The 20,590-nt window shown below is 36.8% G+C and overlaps 1 protein-coding gene across 2 annotated transcripts in view; it reads right to left on the bottom strand.

Annotated features, from left to right (window-relative positions):
* Positions 1-17,030, bottom strand: part of POC1A (POC1 centriolar protein A) — a 30,631-nt gene extending 13,601 nt beyond the window's left edge. Inside the window, exons 1-9 of one of the 2 annotated variants that reach the window (XM_088134047.1) lie at positions 16,900-17,030; positions 14,076-14,160; positions 13,439-13,610; positions 12,040-12,219; positions 10,781-10,888; positions 9,105-9,220; positions 7,287-7,420; positions 4,390-4,458; positions 2,529-2,681 (exon numbers count right to left, since the gene is read on the bottom strand). In XM_088134047.1, the coding sequence (XP_087990173.1) occupies positions 2,529-2,681; positions 4,390-4,458; positions 7,287-7,420; positions 9,105-9,220; positions 10,781-10,888; positions 12,040-12,219; positions 13,439-13,610; positions 14,076-14,160; positions 16,900-16,917 (1,035 nt within the window). In that variant the 5' untranslated portion in view covers positions 16,918-17,030. The remainder of the gene's footprint in view (positions 1-2,528; positions 2,682-4,389; positions 4,459-7,286; positions 7,421-9,104; positions 9,221-10,780; positions 10,889-12,039; positions 12,220-13,438; positions 13,611-14,075; positions 14,161-16,899) is intronic. The other variant, XM_088134048.1, reaches the window with a different exon arrangement.
* Positions 17,031-20,590: the final 3,560 nt, after the last annotated feature.

The following is a 20,590-nucleotide window of genomic DNA, read 5'->3' as shown; positions in this document are numbered from 1 at the left end:
AATCGTAATTAGTAAGTAAGGACTACCTGTAGTAGGATTCCAATCTCTTTCTATGAGTGTGCAATTTGCTTTCCTTCACATACAGATATGTGCAGGAATATCATTATGGATCAATAACCTTAATGAAGCAGGTTAACTTGTCTTAAATACTAAACGTTTGTTTATCAAGAGCACATCTACCGACACAACTACATCAATGATACTGAGAAAGAAGCCAGACAACCCTCATTCTAGAAATAAGTTCTACCCTATGAACAAGAATTTCTATCAAAGAGAGATTACATTGATTTTTTTTAATTACAGTGAAACCTCAATTTTAAGGGCCTCAGTTGAAGTGGCTTTACATGCAATGAATGAAAGTCCATTGCAGTTTGTGTCATTGGAGTAACGATGTCATCATGCAAATGATGTAATTTGCAATTCAATAGATTCTCTGGACTCAATGGACTTTCAAGAATAATTACTCCGCCAAAACAAGGTTTCACTATATGAAGTATTTTGTAACTCTTTAAACTTCCAAACCAAGGACTCCTACAATTACCAGTAAAAAAGACACTGCAGTAACAGTGAACAGGAAAAATGTAGAAGATAAGGTTGGAAAATATAGGATAATTGAATATCATCATCTGAATCACTCTCAGACTGAGAGCACAGGTAGTAGCTATTATATATGTCCATATAAGTGTGTATGTATGTGTGTGTGTGTTTGCACACGTGCACATTACTATAAAGTAATGTCCTTCCATTTCTATTTGAAAAGTTTAAGTAACAAAGATTAATGTTCTTACATTTTATCCTATTTCAAAATTCCCAGGGGGGGATCCTTTATACTGAATTCAGAGAAGTAAATGATACAATGGGATAGTAACAAAATAATTGGAATTATTATACTTGCTTATTGGGAATCAATTGGCCTACAAATTGTATGTATGTATGTATGAATAAATAAATAAATAAATATTTCGCTCAACTGACTCTCCTGGAACTAAGCTTAATATCCTTTTTTTCCCTTCCTCATTTCCATAATTTATGTTCTAGACCAGCAGAGGCCATCCCAGGAATTGTTCATAAAAGCTTCTACTGTTTTTCCCTTGTTGCCAACCTTATTTATTCTTTCTTACCACTCTATCTGCTCTTTGCCTTTCACTCAATCCGGCTGACTGCTAGTGATGCAATATCTGAATCCAAATCAAGCAAGGATGCTTTGGCCCCAGTACGTGCGCTTCTTCTCTCAGGTAGAGAGCTGACAGGTAAAGAAAGAATGGCCACTATGGAGCCAAAGCACTTTTACCCACTTCAGAGCCAAATGCTGCACATTACTCTTTGCCTTTAACTGTTTCATACAGTTTCACATTCTCAAATGGTTAACCTGCCCTACCAATCATTTTTATTTTTTTTGCCTGCTGCTTTGTCATTCTTTTAACTCCATCTGTAAACTAATTATAATTATCAGTAGAGAATAACTGTGAGAAATGATAAGCAAGGGATAATTAAAAAAAAAAAGCTGAAAACGCAAAGCATTAGTTCTATTTTATGTTGGCACCTGTTTCAAATAGTAGTGAGAATTAGATAGTAGTTTCATAGTCCAAAATGGCAGAGTATATCAGAATAAGAAAGATCAGCATGCACAGACAATGGTCAGAAAGCCAGATTGCTAAAGAAAACACTTCTCCCAGTTCTGACACATGAGTTTCTTTCTGCTACTTTCAGTGCTTTCCTTGTAATAAGAGCACGCATCTATTTTAACTCAAATAAACAAAAATTCTAAAGCTCTACAGCAGTTAAAAACTTCCAATTATCAAAATCAATCCTTTTCCATTCCAGACTGTCTTGATCTTTCTGGGGATTAATTATCATCACTACTGACAATATTATCAGCAAGTACAGGCAGTCCCTGGGTTAAAAACGTCTGACTTATGGACAACCCATACTTACAAATGGGCTGCTTGTTACTAAAAATGGTGGCTGGTGTTCTCCTTCCTCGAGCTGACAAACCGCTGAAGCCAAGCAATGTTTTCATGAACCACTGAAGCCACACATTTTTAATATACAGCCTGTTTTCAGCAGTTCATGAAAACATTGCATGGCTTCAGTGGTTCGTCAGCTCGAGGAAGAACAACGCCGGCCACCATTTTTAGTAATACGCAGCCCGTTCATAAGTACAAGTTCCAACTTACATGCAAATTCGAATTAAAGACAGGCTTAGGAACAGAACTCATTCTTAACCTGGGGACTGCCTGTTTATGGAAAAAGCAAACTCTCATCAAAAAGATGAGAGTTAGCATAATGTAAAGTACTAGTTAAAGTGTTGAATTAAGACTGGTGAAATCCAACTTCAATTGCTCTTCAACCACAGAACTTGCTAGGTAAGAAAAGGCTGATCACATCTTCTCAGCTTACTGCCCAGTGGTATTGCTGTATTAAATAAATATAGCAGACGTATTATCTAAGAAAGTAGGAAATACCTTTTGTTTCAAACCAAGTAATATAAAACAGAAAAAACTAGAATAACAATTCCATCAACTTACCATACTGTTAAAATTGCCATTCATATGCATACTGGACTTCTGTGTTTTCAGGCTACTACCATAATCAAGACCATTCACATTTGTAGTATATTTCTGGGCTTTTAGTGTATCACCATAATCAGCAGCATCAAAGTTTGTCTTCCAAACCATTACCTGAAAAGGTAAAATTTACAGAAATCTGTAAAAATGAATTAATAATCAGACTCAGGATTATTGAAAGGGCAGTGCAGTAGTTTATACACTCCTTGCTCATTCTAGATATTATATAATACTTTATGGATTTTTATAGAAATTGATTTGAAGGATTATCAAAATGATTTCAACCTGAAATCCTAAATGAATTTGATAGCAAGAGACTCTCTGATCAATACTATATTAAAAACCATTGTATGTACATAATTGCTATTTTTTATCTAAAAGTAAATTTTTATCTCATTCTTTATCCCTGCTTGTCCCCACTTGTTAAGAGCGTTAACGTGGTTTTTAACAAGCATAAGATTAAGTTCCAAGTGGTCCTAGAACTACCTGTGCTGTCCCCACACAGGGCAGGCAATTTCTTGGAGAACATCTGTAAATGCAGGCTCTTACTCATCCAGCAACTCTTCTCAAAGGAAAAAAAAATGCAGAGTGGGCAAAGCCCCAAGCCACTAGAATTAGAAGGGGAGTGCTTCCAATTACTGGCTGTTTGGAATTTCTGCTCTTCCTGTGTAAAAATAACTCCACAGAGATTAATTTTGTTTTAAATGGATGCCCTAAAACAGTGAGCATTCATAAGAAATAATGGGAATTGAGATGCTTTCATCAGAAAGATGGAAATATTTCATCTTACATTTTCAGTGCTGCAGCAAGAGATTCTTTCTGGGAGTTGAGGGCTTAGAATAAACAGGCACAAGACTGGGAGCAGAAGGCCAGGCAGGGCATCAGAATGATGGAGCCTACAGGCCTGACATTCTACTTCAAGGAGCCATCATTGCTGGTATCTCCACTTTTCTCTTTCTTAATATGGTTAAATAAGTTTTATGAGGTTTCAAAAATAACAGAGTATGCAGATTTAAGTCATCTTTATGTTTGCCACATGAAGCATAAAGGGACATAAAGCAACTATAATTAACACATTATAATAAATATAAGAGAAAAATAAACCATCTGATTTCATTTTATTTCTTTGTCCCATTCTAAATTCTTTCAGAATAAATCTTGGATTTATGTTGTTCATGTGCACTAATCATTCACAAAAGAGTGGAGAGAAAATATTAAACATATTCATTTCATTATATATAAATCTTCTTCCCAAGAAAGCCCAGAGCCACTAATAATAAAATGAGTAGCTTTAACACTGACACTTCTAAGCCATCAATGGTTAAAGACAAGACAGCCTTTTCCATATGACTACTTCACAGAGTTCCCACCCCTTTTGGGTCAATGGGCACATTTTCTAATTTGAGAATAGGCCACAAGTGCTCACAAGCACTTGTAGAGTGGAGGGTTTTCTTGCCAATTCACAAAACAATTGTCACAGCAGATATAATCTGTTACAAAATAGCAAATGATGAGGCTGCTCCCTGATGCACTCTCTAGGACATTTACTGTAGGCACCATTAGATTGGTGAGCATGGGGGTGTTCATGTAGCATCTGTTTGCAACTCCTAAAGCCAAATGCATCTTTTCCTGGGGTTGGGTGATCACAGGAAAATGCATAGCTCCTTTAAGGAATTGCAATTAGGGCACTATGTAAGCACACTCATGCGTTCCAAAGCACCTTTTTGCCTTTGAATCTAACAGGTTGCACAGCACTCGTGAGCATACACCATTTCTATTGTAAGCATACACTTGCTACACAATTTATTTACAAAAGCAGTACCTGCTCATCAAAACCTCCAGACGCAAAAAAGTCTCCTGCTCTTGAAAAAGAAACACAGGTAGCTGGTCCCTATAAAGTTGAAAAAAATATTCTTTAGCATGGATTGGAAATGCTAAAAATCAGCGTGAAAGCCCTCTGGGGATGGCATATTTTCTCTATTATTTACTACAATACCCACAGCAAGCTATTTGAACAATATTGATTTTGATTTGATCTATATAGAATTATAGATAAACAATACATACAAACACTGCTGTTTTCAATAATTGTATTCTATATTCTATTCTTTTTTATTTTATCTTGTAAATTGCTATGAGATCACGTCACTTTGAAAATTGGGCATACACTTATTTTAAAGAAAATAAATAAATAGAATTGTACTTGGTTTTTCCAAGAAGGCTTTATTGTTCCTAGTTCACTTTTTAGATAGACTCCTATTTCTATGTCATACACAATAGTGTCCACTATCCCAATGAACAGCAGTAATTTCTCTAGTAGATGACAGATGACGGATACATGAGAGTCATGAAGCATGGTTTCTGTACCAGTCAAATATCAACAATGGATCTACGCATTCATTCCTAGCCTTGTTTATATTTTAAGGGAAAAGTATTCCATAAATCAAGGCACTCGAGATGCAGTCAGAGTATACCAAATTGTGCAGCTGTAAATGTCACCAGTTAAACTCCATCTCCCTAACAAGCTTTCTGGTTATGGAAAGTAAGCACCATTATAATTAAAGACAGCAATGTAAACTTGGCAGTATTTTCTATGTAAACCGCAACCAATCGTTGTTAGTTGCTCTGTACTAATGAATTCCAGTACAGAAATATGTTACGTCAAAGTAGATCTAAGACATCTTGGGCTTTTCCCATGAGTAAGTGCCCAGAGACATAATCAACTGTTAGAATATAAACCATATTTGAGCTGAGCAGTGTCTTTGGTACAAACATGCAAAGTATAAAAATTTAACAAGTTCTTAATCCAGATGACTAATATTCCTCGCAGAATTAACACTTGATTTAAAAATCCTTGTATCTTTAAACCTGCTTTTACCTATAATTATTATCATAGATTTAGTTACAGCTCATTAAATGGGAAGATCTCATTTAGTAAATTATACTGCACAAAATAAACAGTACAGAAACATATCCTCAGTTCTTTCTAGTTTATCCTACTAACAACATGAAGAACTTAACAGAAGTCAACTGTAATGCAGATGAGATTTCCAAGTACACAGGAAAGAAAACTGGGAGAACAAGCAGCTTCAGAAATATTAGGCTCAAGTATTATAGATAAATACCAATATCTTTAACCAACATTAAATCAATGGTTACCTTAAAATTTACAGATACAAAAATTATATTCTAACATTACTAGAGCCCCCACTGTACAATAAGATCTGTGGCACAGATCCTCACATGCTATGCTTTTTTCAAAAGACTCTCCCCTCCAAAACACACACGCACACACACACACACAAAAACCTAGCAAATCATACCCTATCTTTGTGGCCACAGATATAGTCTGTGATGTGAGGGTTTTGTTGAAATCCCATGGAAATATCATGGATACCTAGGTACCTCTGTGCCTTGTAACTCTGTTTTTGTGCAGTAGTGCCACTGGAAAGCAATGAATCCTTTTCCTTGTTTATTACTTTAACCACACAGTTTGCTTTCATAGTGATTTGGAGAGGCAAGTACTGGTTCTTTGTTGGCTTGAAGGAAGGAGCTTATGCACATTTAGCATAGAATGTTTACAAGAATATATTATATCCTTTCTATTGTGATCAGCCTCTGTTCAAACTGTATGAAAAGGAAAAGTGAAGAGGGATAGGACATATATCGATGCATGCATTTTGCTTCCTGACTGCTTGCAGCATTATGCCTGTATACTGCAATGTGTTGTACGTGCAGCTCCTTTTGACGACTCCTTTGGAACTTCACTTAATACAAAATGCATCTGCAAAGTTATTGACTAGGATCAACTAGAGTGGGTATAGCACTTATAACACTGGTTACTGGTACATTTCTGTGCAGTAATTCTAAGTACTGATTATTTCACCAATGAAGCCCTAAACAGTTTGGAACTAGGCTCTACAAAGGATATCACATCAGCTTTTCTGGAGCCTTTTTTCCTTTACCAGAGACTAAAATCCTCAAATCCCTCTATGTAGTCCCCTCATGAAATAATGGGCCAGCCCCCAGAAGCTTGCCTGGCATCAATTTGTATACCTTTTGGAATTCTTTTATATAGCCAAGCTTCCTAATAACCTGTTTTAGTTATGATGTAACAGGTTTTGCTCTTTCTAAAACTCTACTGACTTTACTTATTGGTTTTCAGTTGCACTTTTATTATTTTATTTATTTGTTTATTCTATTTGCTTTTATTATAATTTTAACATACAACCTTTTGTCAGCCTTGAAGTAAAAAAAATTGATCTTTTTTAAAATATTGTATGCTGTTAGCCAAACTGCTACATGGGATAGAAACAACTTTTTTTGGTTTTTGGGAACATTGGAAATTCTGAGAAAGTGTTGGAGCACTATTTAAAAAAAAAAAAATCAACACGTAAAATCAATTGGTTTTCAGTTCAAACACAGTGACACCAAAAATCTGCCTTATAAATCAGTTGATTTCCAATGACTGTAGAATTGGAGCCTTGAAATTATTCAATATGTGATCTATTTCTCCATGGATTTCAAAAAATGTTTATGTTCCATCTGAAAGTTCTGCATTTTTGTAAAGACATATGTATAAGTGAACCTATATGCATATGTAAAAGTATAAATGAATCCACATGTAAGTTATATTATAACAACTTCTGCTACGGAATTGCTTACATATTTATTATATGCACAAATGTTATCTATTACTTCTGAACCAATTCTCCTTACCTGGTGGCCATGTAGGGTATACAGCAGCCTGCCTTCTAGTAAATCCAATATTTTTAGTGTTGAATCATTAGAAGCAGTAATAAGGTAGTTTCCAGAGGAATGAAAAGACAGGCAGTTCACTGAAGCACTATGAACTACAAAAGAAAAAAGAAAAACAAATATTTGTATGTTATTAACGTTCACTTAAATTAAAAGATACAAAGTGAGATAGAAAAACAGTGAAGGAATCATTCTAACAGAAAATAACTGGAAAAAATTAGCTCTTGTTTTATTGTAATATGAACGTTTATAAGTTTTGCTTAGCTCTCAAGCACCCTTAGGGAGAAAAAAGACTCATGTAGTTCTATGAGAACAGTAACAAATGTGAGTTTTGCACAGATTAGTGGCACTGCACCCCAGAAATGCTCAAAGTCCATCAAGGAACTGTGAGTTCTAGGCGTCCCTTAGGCATGAAAGCCAGCTGGGTGACCTTGGACCAGTCACTCTCTCTCAGCCCAGGGTTATTCTTGTGGGGAAAATAGGAGGCAGGAGTATTAGGGAAGTTTGCCACCTTGAGTTGACCAAAGATATAAGAAAAGGGATAGAAAGAGGAGGAGGAGGAGGAGGAGGAGGAGGAGGAGGAGCAGCAGCAGCAGCAGCAGCAGCAGCAGCAGCAGCAGCAGCCGCAGCCGCAGCCGCAGCCGCAGCCGCAGCTGCCGCCGCCACCGCCACCACCACCACCACCACCACCACCACCACCACTTAAAATACACACACAGTGCTATTTGATTATTTTGGCTAAGTGACACACACAAATTTAAGCATGCTGTTATGTATTTAACATAAAGGCAGAACCAAATCTGGTGATAAAGCTAGCCTGGGGACCTTCTTTTCAACAAGCCATATTTGCAGCTTCCTCCTCCTCCTCCTCCTTTCATGACTGTGTCCTCTTCCTCAACTTTTGCTATTCACATCTATCACAATGCCATTTAGTTATCTGCACAGATGTCACAGAAGGCCTGGCAGACCTTGAACAATGGAGCTATAAGGGAAGGGAGGCAGGTTAAGGAGATCTAAAAATGAAAAATTCAAGGCTGAATTTTTGCAGTTTTATTAAATATTGTGGCCTTTTAAACTAGAGTTTGATGGGGCAAAATGACTGGGCAATTTTTAAATATTAATTATGGAAACTCATCAAACAAGCACAGTTAGCTGCTTATGGTATGTCATATATTTGTTGACCAAAAATAGTCTAAGTCAGACCTTGACTTAAATACATACATATATAAAAGTATAAGGCCTGAAGACAAATATATACAAAATAGTCATGTTTTATAGTGAAATTAATACACACATACACACACACACACAAAATATAGTATCATTACTTTTTAAATATTTAACTCCCTAAAGTTAACAGCACTATCCACACATAATAGTATAATCAGGAAGGAACTTTGGGACTGCATTTTTAAAATATTTTTATATGAAAATGATGTTTGTATACTGCCAAAACTTCAAAGCAAAATTCTTCATGCAGTCAAGTATGAAGTCTTTTCAAATGTTCATTAAGCTGAAGGGAAAAATAATATCAAAGAAACAAACTGTTTTTTTCATTATTAGGAATTTACTGTTCTCTGAAAATCCAACAATAAGCTTAGCAAAGGAATATTCTGTTACTGGTTCATACACTGGGCTATGTTGCTCACTTAACTATAATTTAATGAATAAATTAGAATGGACTGAGTTTACAGAAAACATTAAGCTGAACTCAAGCAAATCACGTTATGGCGTGCAGCAGTGAGCACACACAGTCTCATGGTTGCACAAGTTACTTACCCTGATAATGTTGCAGCAGCCTATTCATCCTAACATCCCATACTTTCACTGTGTTGTCAGTGCCAGCTGAAGCAATGGATGTACCACTAGGATGAAAGTCCACATGAGGGACAAACCTGCAATGATTAAAAATGAGGGAAAAGATATTGATCCAAACCAAACATTAAAAAAGTTGCTCAAATGTTGTTTTTAAAGTTATATTATTCTCCTGTTTCCTGTAGAGCTTTTAAAGAGTGTTGGATGACTATTAAATATTTCTTAAATTCTTCTGATAAGGCAAAGCAACCAGGGATTTATCTCACTAAAAATATATACATGACAGTACACTTCTTACCCCTTTAGAAGCAGAGAATCTACAGAAAGGATCATAATATTTTGGTTCCTCATTTTCAGATTTGAAGAACTTCTGTTGGTTGCTCTGATCTCCTTGAAGGGAGGCATGAACAATGCTCATCCCAGGGAGATACTGCCCTCCAGCAGCAGAGTAAAGCTACACCATCACAATGGGTACGCAGCCTCTATACTTCATAAGGCCTAATGCAAGGGATGGCTAAACCAAGGCCCAGCAATTAGTTATTACATGTTTAGCCTTGCTTTTCATTTATAACTGCAAGAATCTCATGGTTACGTGATTCTCTCACCCACCCTATTTATTTTCATTAGAATCCTAAACAAGAATTAAGTAGAAAGTCAGGTGTTTGTTCAAGGTCACCCCAATAGCTTTAATGTTGAGTCTTATATAACCACAATGGGGTCTGGCAACTAGAAGTAGCTCCCATTCTATGGGAACATTAGGACAAACTGAATCCTTGAATCAACGGTACGCATAAAGTCATAAACTTTCATGGAGGACAGAAGCAAAGGTCATCCTAAATTATGGGTATGACTAGGTTTGACAGAATCTTGGGTAATTATACTTTAAAGAGTTTTTTTTTAATGTAAAACAGGGTTATAAATATTTTAAATAATCAAGGAAGCATTTTTATAAGGATGATGATTGCACAATAGTACAGTATTTGCATAACATTTCAGGCCTGAACTACATGAGTTCTAGATGCAGCCCTATGAGAACAACTTGGAATAAAGGGTTCTTCTGTCATCAGCTGTCAGTGAAATTCTCTCCTCAGCAAATGCTAACTCCAATTATAAGGGGCTCTGTTCAGGGTTCTATAAATCATAGTTAATTATTCCATACTCTTTGTGGAGCTTTTCCAGTCACTCTTCTTATTTCAGCCCTCTGGGCTCTTGGACTAATCTCATGCACATCTTCTAGGCTACCCTTGCTATCCTTATTCCTGAGGGCCTTTTACGCCACTCCATGGTTTGACAGAGCTAGGCAGAACCGGGGTTTTCATCAGGTGTGGGTGGAAGGAAAAGCCCAGCAGTTCCACTGATTGTGAAATTGTTAGAATTTAACATAAGTAATGCTTGTGGACCACTGCTTTGATTGTTAGGATACTAACGTACATAAATTTCATTACAAAAATGGACGCTTTTAAGAGATTTTAATTAATTAATTAATTAATTAATTGGTGTGCTGCCTGACTCCCAACAACTTAAATATCCTTAAGGCCAAATATAAATGACACAGAACTATTATTTATTTTAACGAGATATTTCTTTATATACTTTAAAAAATATAAGACAAGCCCCAACGAACTATAATTGATACTTGCCCACCATGTTCACAAAAAGAATGTATACATTCTCGGCTTGCTTTATCCCAAAGTTTGACTGTTTTGTCATCACTGGATGATACAATTAATCTTCCATCAGGAGAAAATCTACAACAAAGACATTTGTTGAAGCACACTTAGTAATAGCCAATATAAATGAGATCTGAGTTATTCTCAGAGGAAACTTACTAAACTGGTGCAAATGTTATCTGGTTAAGGGGCTATGTGAACCATTCAGAGCAATGTTTCACAAGTTAACAAAAACACCCATCCAAACACTGCTTAAAACAATGAGGTGTTGGGGCCTCTCAAAAGTTCACTGTGGCCACTTTGAGGGCACCACAACAAAGCCCTCTGAATGGTTTGCACAGCCCTAATAGTTAATAAGACAGTTGCTTTAAATCAGAAGGTTATGAGAACCATTTTTTTTCTGTTCTCTTTCTGGCAAGCTATTATTTTATCAGTGATATAGCCAGGACAATGGACTGCTGCATTTTTGGACAGCTCTTAATAAATCAGCAACTAATAAATATACACAAAGACATTCTCAATCAGGTTTTTTATATTTCTGTAAACATGCTTTTTCATTTTTCGATTTCTCCTTTCCTGTATGATCTAAAATTCTAAGCATTAAATGTATAAGAAAACAAATTAACAGTGAAGTTCTAATCATACCTATTTATAAATAAAACCTATTAAGCTCAATAGCACTTAGTTTCAGAAGGTCTTCAGAAAAAGCATATTACATTACACACAATTGAATAAATGCTATTGCTTCTAAAAATAGAAATTTTCTTCTTTTTCTTTTTTCTAACTTGAAAGAGAATGAGTGAAACCTCTCTCCTCTCCCATTCAGTCTATATAAAACAGCTGATTTTATTCCACAATATTCTCATTTAATCTAGGCCAGTCTGGCCTTGAAGTAGTAATGATCCCTTTCCAATAAGGCAAAAGTGTATAGAAAGGAGATCAGGAAATATGAAATATAGGTAGTTCCTAAAGTATATAGGTAACTGTGTTGAGAAATAAATTGATAGGGACATTACAGATCTTCACAGATAGTGTTTATGAAAGCCCTAGTCAAAACCTTTTTCTGTGTATGCAAATAGCATTGCACAGAGACAATGAGATTGTGTGAAATAGGCCTATCCTGCTCTCACATCTTTTCTGTATGCATATTAAAGGAGGATCTGCAACATTAGTTACATGAGAGTTTGTTGCCAAATGATCACAAAATCATTTTAAAAAAAAAGACTTACTTAGCACAGCGAACCCAGTTTATGTGCTGATTCAGAGAGAATAAGAATTTTTGTCTGTGAACAGCCCACACTTTGACTGTTTTGTCATCAGAGGCTGTAACCAATGACTGGCCATCATTAGAAAAGTGAACACTTCTGACTGTTGCCGTATGAGCCTTGAATGCAGTTGATTCTCCCTTGCTTAGTTTAGGGAAACAAACACACAAAAAATTATGACATTGAATTCTAAATCATTCAGTATTTGTACACATTTGTTTACTGATTTTAATATACACATTTACATTAACAGAAAATTGTTGAACTTAGACTTATACAGCAAACCAAATATGGTACAGGAAGAAATTGTTCTACTTCAGTTTAGAGGCTGGAACAGCTCCCAACTACAAATAAGTGCTGTAATCTGTTGCGCAAAATAATAAAGTAATGTTTGAAGTAGTAAAACAGTGACTACTAACACTGTTTATATTAATGACACAACAAGGAAAAGTAGAACATCATGTTAAGTGTTTTCATATAAAAAGAAAAAGAACATATAAACAACAGGGGCAAATGGAGAACTTGAGAAGCTTTACAATCAAATGAGAAAATCACACTTAATCAGGAACATATATCATTTCATCTCTATTGTGTATAATCTAGCTAAATTTTATTAAACTAGGAAATAATTCCAAACACAGGTACTGAGTTACCAGGTCAGTGTAAACCACAGTGGATTTTCATATAATAAGTAATGTATTTATCTTCTCACCAAAGAGTTACAAACAGGAAATCACACACAAAAATGCCCAGTTCAGCATATTCTTGAAAAAGTGATTGCCATATAATACACCTTTTAAAAAAATTCATTCTATGAGATCTTCCGAGGAGATAAATGAATATCTCTTTTTCTATTTAAGTAAAAATTAGATATAACAACATTTTTCTTCTGTTATCACTAACTTGTATTATCCTGATCTTCGCTCATTTCTATTTCATAATTTAGAACTTTTATATACTGCTTCCCATTAAAAATCTCAAAGTGGTCTACACTAAAATTCAAAATGAGTAAACATGAAGTTAAAACAGTTATATAAAATGTGTTAATGAAAATGTATAAAATATATATTAAAGCAAACGTATATGAATATAAAAACATATAAACATACATTAAAATAACTGAGGCCCATCCTTTCTGCTATGAAAACAAGATACTTTAACCTTTTTCTCCTCTTACATACAACTGTTTTAACTGATTTTTGAAGAAAAATAATGTCCAAGTCACTCTTCACAGCAATCAGAGAAAATTATTTCTATGTCCAAAGGTAAAACATCAATAAAGTTACTGATTTAAAAACAAAGAACGAATTTGGGGAATCTAGAAAGAAAGTAAACTAAGCAATATAATTTAACTTATACTTACACACTTGGAACCCACAAGCGAACTGTTTTGTCTCTAGAACCTGAAGCAATCAGGTGGCCAGATGGTGAAAAATTAACACACATTACTGCATCTTTGTGACCCACAAAGCGATAGGCTCTCATCTGAGGTTTCATACTCCAGATCATCAAACAAGAATCCATAGAGCCACTTACTAAATGAAATAAAAAATTATGTTCATTATATTTTTAAACGACTGGAAATAAATCACTCATTTTACAAAGTCAGTGGAAAAAATAATTGGTAATTACATCAAGCTACCAGTTCAGCAGATTTCCCTAGTATACTTCTGGAGGCTCTTCTTAAAAGTAGCCAAAGAACAAATTGAAGAATTAAAAGCAACTATGTCATTCCAAGCGAAACTACTTTTACAAGTAGGAAGCATCTCCCAATTTATCCTTTACTGAAACCAGCATAATCTGTACATAGTATCCTTTTAGTTCTCTGGAACATATGACTTTTTACCTCAGATTAAAATTTCTGAAAGCTGCTCTCTTCCCTTCAAGTTAAATGAAATAAATGTTTTAACATTATATTTTTAATCATCTGGAGCCAATGTTCATGGTGTTTGTTTTAGGAAAGAGAAATCTGAACAAAATGATGTTCAAGAGTAGCTTACCTAGCTGTTTCTTATTTAGACTGAAATCCACGCTAGTTACTGCATCCCGGTGGCCTTTGAAATTCCTCTCCAAAGTTGGGTCTTCCTATATAAGAAATGTCATATTGAACGAAATGTTATCTTACAACAATGCAAACATATTCTTAAACTTGAATATTCAAATATCTTGTGATAGGAAATACGCAGGGGGAAAAAACAAATACTCGGAAGTACTAAACTGCTTCCTATCCTTCATTTAATACTATTAGTTCACTGAGTTTTGAACTGTATCTGGCTCTGGTGAAAATTCAACCAACTACTTCAGATTCAAGTTTAGAAAATAACCATTTTGATTCTGCCCCATAGCTTATATTTTACATGAGATACTTGACATTCTATATAATACTTCTTTAGGAAAAGACAGAGATGCTACAATTTTGAAAATACATAGACAGGGCCCGAAATATATGGTGCAAAGCATTGTGGCCTTTCCATGGCTAGGAAAAACCTACCATGTTTTAAATATTTGTTTACTGTGATTAATTAACCCAAATTCCAGAATTTAGCCTTTCTTCCCCAGAATCTGTATCCATTTTCTTTTAATTGTACTGTTTATACACATATGGGACAGCAGATATTTGCAGAGGAATGCTGTTAAAATCATTGTTTTAATGTAAAAGAGAAAAATGAAATGATAAGTATGTTAGCTTTGAAGTTCATTTGGATTCTCCAATCACACTAGTCTGGTCAACAATGTCTGAGCTCAGATTTCCCACTTCAGCTCAAACCACATTATGCATACAATAACTGGGATTGTACGCTACAGTAAGCCAAAACCAAAGAAACCACCTTTTGGCTTAGAACAATTAACATATTCAGCCTAGGATGTTTCTGTTGGTCATATGAAGCTGGACTTGACATTTATTATGTCAAGGTTTTGAGCTGATTTTATCTCATACTTAATAGCAATACTTTATGAAATATAGGTACATGAAATCATGACAGATTACATTTTCACACCATACTTCCAGCAAAGAGGTACTGGGATTAACAGCTATTACAGCACTCTCCTGACACTTAGGATTTTTAAAATAAAAATAATTGGAATCATAATATTCAGCAATCCATTTCTTACCACTGTAATAGTAAATTGCAGTGGTCAGAGATCACAATTAAACTGGCAAGCCAAGCAGCACTTGCACATTGCCCAAATACTACTAACAGGGCAACAGGAAGAATAACATTTCTGGACTAATTTTCCCCCCAAATTTCTGATTTTGCATTTCAGAATCAAAATGAATAGCTTCTATGTACATCTGTCCAGAAAGCAACTTTGTCACCATATAAAAAGCAAAAAATATTTTGGTTTCAGAGTAGCTTTGTTCTTTATCATATATTTAGAGAATGGTTCATCATCAAAGAAGAGAGACTCCTGCAGCCTATAGCTGTGTAAAAAAAAAAAAAAGGAATCTTAGCAATTATGATCAAGACATTCAATATACAATAAATTCTGAAGCACACTAATAGGGATAATCTATGATTCAGGAATAGATAATAATTGCCCAACATTGGAAAACTCTAGGTAATATAACAATTGAGACATGGATTAACAAGGCCTCTTCAATTGCCACATTAGAAAAGATCATAAAATAATGAGACATCAGAGGCAGGAACAACAATTATACCAAATTTGGATGGATTTTATGGTTTACCTCAATAGCAATAGACTATAATATGGTAATACTTGACATATATGTACAGTGCCTGGCTCTTTACTTACATTTTAGATCTTTTTACATTTCTCATACTTTTTTTTCTCTATGCATCTTGGAATTATGTTAATTTAGTTACTTGATAATGTTTGTTAATCATAGTTAAAAAAAGAAAAAATCTATGATTCAGGAAGGCTTTCAAATAATCTACGTCCATTTTTGAAAACTGTCACCACTCTACTTGAGTAGCCTCCTGATACTTTTTCTGTGGAGTCCTTGGGGTTCTCTGAGCTTGGTTCTTTTCTTGCAAACGTTTGCAGGAAAAGAACCAAGCTCAGAGAGCCCCAGGGACTCCACAGTTCAACCCTGAGCTACACATATTCGCCTCTATTGATACTTCCTCCTCCCTCCGGGGTGAGGGGAGAAAGGGAAAGGCTTCCTACATTTTTAATACTGATAATATTGATAAAGATGTATAGGGAAACAGGAACCCATCACAAAAAAATAAATCTAGCACAAGGATTTGTTAAAGAGAAAATCTTCACTCCGTGTATCCATATACGTGTTACTAACAAAAAAGGAGGGTTTCCTTCCAGGCACAGAAGGACAGGCGCTGTACTGGCAGCAAGCACAGTCTAACCTACTTAAACCCCCCAGAGCCTTAGAAGATCGTTAAGCAAGGGGGACTTTCGCATTCCGCTCAGGAACATTTCCTCTCTTCCTAGTCTGAGCCTCCCTTAGTGTGGAGGAATATTAGATGCAACCCTCAGAGCGCAACTCAGCGCAGCTGAGATCTAGAATGATGTGGCGCAACTTCTGGATCGCCCCCTCCTTCGGCGCCGAGGCAGCTTCCCACGATTGGGGTCGGTCACGTGGGGCTGAGCCCGTCCAACGCGGCGGCTCAAGGCACCGGCCCAGCCGCGAGTTCTGCTTCCCGCGGCTCGGCCGGGCCTGGCTCTCTGCGCACACTTTCCGCCTCGGGCCGGCCTCGCCTCTCTTTTCCCATCGGCTCTCCCCAGCTCGATCCAGCCCCACTTTCTCCCTCCGCGACTGCGCTGCTGCCTGCACGGCGAAACCGCCCTCCTCAGAGCCAAGTCCGACGGCGCCTCGGCCTCCCTCAGCGCTGCCCTTACCAGGCAAGGGAACGCCATGGCACCTCAAGAACCGCAGCGGAACCAAGGGCCTCCCCGATTGTTGCCACCGGAGGGATTCAGTTTACCCGCTCCTCCGACCGCCCTAGTAACGGCGTTCCTGCCTTAAAGGGGAGGACGGCAGAGAAAACTGTCCGCCGACGCAAAAGCGGCCACCTCGGCAGGGACCGTTTGAATTGGTCGGAAGGAATTGGTCGGAAGTAAGGGCCAGCGGGGGAAATGAAATCTCTCTCGGTTTTGGGCATGGGAAGGAAGGGGGACATTTCCCGGGAAACAACAATCGGTGAAAGTTCATGAACTGGAGCTAAGCTAAAACGTTTAACAATAATGTTAGCCAAATGCCTGACCACTTAAATGAATTTATGGTAAGGTGGTTCCTATAAACAATAAGTCAGATGAGGGGCTTCTTCAGTATGCATAGGGTGTCCAGACTTTGCCTAGACCAGTGTTTCTCGACCTTGGCAACTTGAAGGTGGGAGGGCTTCAACTCCCAGATTCTGGGAGTTGAAGTCCATCCACCATGCTAGATGGGGGATTCTGGGAGTTGAAGCTCACCCACCTTCAAGTTGCTAAGGTTGAGAGACACTGGCCTAGATACATTTAGTGAAGGAACTTCCATCATCTCTTTGAGGTAACTGATTCTACTATAGAACTGCTCTTTCTATTAGTAAGTTTTTTTAACATTCAGGTAGTATCTTCTTGCAACCTAAACCCTGCTTAATTTAACCACAGCTAGATGTGTCACGCAAACACAGCAACAAAGCTCTATTTCATTGTAGGCATGAGTACATTTTCCCTGAAATACCCTGCACACACTTCATTCACTGCCACCCTCCATTTGAAAGAAGCCATAAACTCTTCCTTAAACTGAAAGCAACCAAGAGGCTGACATCAACAAATTAGCCCTGTGCCTACTGGCCTCTTCAGGTTACTGTGGGCACACCCTCCGCCCTCCAGTTGTTAGATACTGTCCTCCACTGCTGTCTTTGTTCCCTCCCTGTAGAAAAAAAATATTGGCATAACTTTGGAGCTACTATTGTGTTTTGTGGGCTTGCATGGGGGCTAGATTTTGAAAGACTACTGAGAATGAAATAAATCAGAAAGCTTGTATATTCAACTGTTCCCTGGGCTTTTAGCAGTGTGGAGTTCTGAAAACACTAAATCTGCACTCTCCTGAGAGTGAAAGCGGAGTGCAGTTTAAGCCATCTTTCAAATCTGAGCACATCTGCAACCCTGTTGAATAGCTGTTTAGGTTGCAGCATTTGGGAGCAGACTCACTCTTTCCTGCTTTGCTATGTGGGATAAAGCAGGAGGGCACAGATCAAGCCGCCCATCAGAACTTATCACCTCCCAAGCTCCATTTTCACATCACTGTCATTTGGAAAGGGGTAGGGCAGCAAAGCCAGAGGGTCTGGCCCATTGTTTTGTTAACACATCCTGCATAATCTGGGTACCACTACTTGGCAGTGAGCTAAAACAGAAGCGATAGGAGCAGGATGGAGATTGGAAAATGGGAACAGCAAATGTTATGCTGGGATAATATTCTGCTGATATAGGTGAATATCATTTGAACATGGCAGTGGGGAAAGGCCCTAATTATTTATGAGTATGTTAATATCTATAGATTTCCTCAGCAGGTGGCAGCACCTGACTGACTTTGCTTGGAATCAGAAGCACAGCACAGTCACGCCAGGTTAGAATTTGGATGAGAAAAACTGGGATCATAAGCTACTCTGAGAAGTTGAAAAACATCCCAGAAGAAGGCAATGGGGAACCACTTTTCTATGATTGCCCAGAAAACTGCATGGATGTGCCTGCAAAGGCATTGAGAGTTAAGCTGAGTCAAAGGAGATTTTATCTTTACCAATATACTTATAATTTGTTTATTTTTCTTGTGAGTTGCTTCAAGCGTTATTCTAAAAGGCAACAGACAAAACTGATGATATTATATAACTATGAAGTCATGAGTATGAAATGTCAGAGAATAAGCAGGTATTCTTTTGTCACAAGTACCTTCGGATTAAATACAGCTTCCATGAAATTAGAGTAGAATGTTGCAATTCACTTAAGGAGTTCTCAATATTTATTCTGTTGGTTAGACTGTTTTGACTTTTTAAAGAAAGACTTTAACCAAGTTGGGAGGTACATCTCCATTTATTCAGTCATTAATATTAGAACGTTGCACACTAATATTCTTTTTTACTCCTAAATGAAAGGAGTTACCAACAGGTGGCACTTTTCTCTATTTTTTTTTTAATTTTTATTTTGCCCTTCAATTTCCTGGATACCAAAGCTTGTTGAGGCAAAACTAGCTCTCATTTTTCACGAGAACTGGCTTGAGTAACATTTAGCTTATTACAGTACTGACAAAGCAACATTTTATCAGGAACGGTTTTTGCCTACTACTGAAGAAAAAGCAGGACCACACAGAAAAGGCAAATTACTATCACTGTTCAATAGTTACATTGCAAAGCACATGAAGGCATAACTTATCTGTTCCTAAGAAAAATGGGGGAAAGGGTGCCAAATGTAAATAAGCGAGGCAGAAGAACATAAGAGCTGTAAAACATGAGCTGTTTGTCTGAGAAAGAAAATCACAAGCAAATAAAGTCAACCTGACAGGTGACCTTATGGCTTGTAGCACGACTAACTCACGTGTGTTCTTTGTTCATCCAAGAACTCTGAAAATTTGGTCTTTGAAACATTTCCACTTAAAAATAGACAGTTCTCCAGTGAATGATCTAACTCATATTTGTCTGGATTAAGCCATCAATACCCCAGAAGTCACACATACAGCCTTTGAAAATTAAGAGAAATAAAATTTTATCATCATTACTGTACTTTCATCTATTAGGAGTAAAATTAATTTAGGAGTTTATTATTTGGCATAGTCAGTTTGAGCATTCCCTAGACCTGGAAGAGTTTAGAGTGTTGTTGGTAAGTGGCCTCCTTCCCCCAGAAGGTACTCTTTTCCCTCCAATAGTTGGACATCTGTATTACTATCACACTACCAATTCAGAGTTGAGATATGTCTCCTGTCGGTATAAATGTGGAAATTATTTTCAGGAATGATCAACTCTTTTTTCCTCAGTGCTAGAGATTATGGCTACAGGTTCTGGGCTATAAAAGTCTGGATGACTAGTAGATGGCAGCAAAGAGATACAGAAAATTCTAATTCTTTGCTACAACCAGTAGCCTTAGTGAAGGCATATGGACCTGAAGAATTAGCCTATATGATATGCAGATTTTGCACATGTTCCTCTAAAATAGAAATACTGAAATACACAAAGCAGCTTGTATGACATTTCATAAATGTGTTCTTTTTGGGTATAGAAACAAAATTGCTATAAAACAGGTAATACTGGTTTTTCTGTATGTAGAAACAGAATAAAAGAAGATATTCTGCATATACAATCTCTCAAATTAAATCCCTGGTGTTTCTATTTTTTTTTTTAATTCTTCCATTAGCACTACTGTCAGAGTAAATGTGGCTGGGCCATATAGAGCAATCTTGTATAAGGCAGCTTCTTATATCAGTATCAAATTACTCTTGTCTGGGATACAGAGTATTAATTCTGTTAACTTTGAAGAGAGAAATACAGTGGGGCAAAAAAGTATTTAGTCAGCCACCAATTGTGCAAGTTCTCCCACTTAAAAAGATGAGAGAGGCCTG

Source organism: Python bivittatus, unplaced genomic scaffold (assembly GCF_059951505.1).
Source record: "Python bivittatus isolate LINGU-HERP-01145 unplaced genomic scaffold, Pbiv_v1 ctg000080_np1212, whole genome shotgun sequence".
NCBI classification, from domain to species: Eukaryota; Metazoa; Chordata; class Lepidosauria; order Squamata; family Pythonidae; genus Python; species Python bivittatus.
The sequence above is the reverse complement of the archived record's forward strand: the minus strand, read 5'-3'. Positions and strand labels throughout refer to the sequence as shown.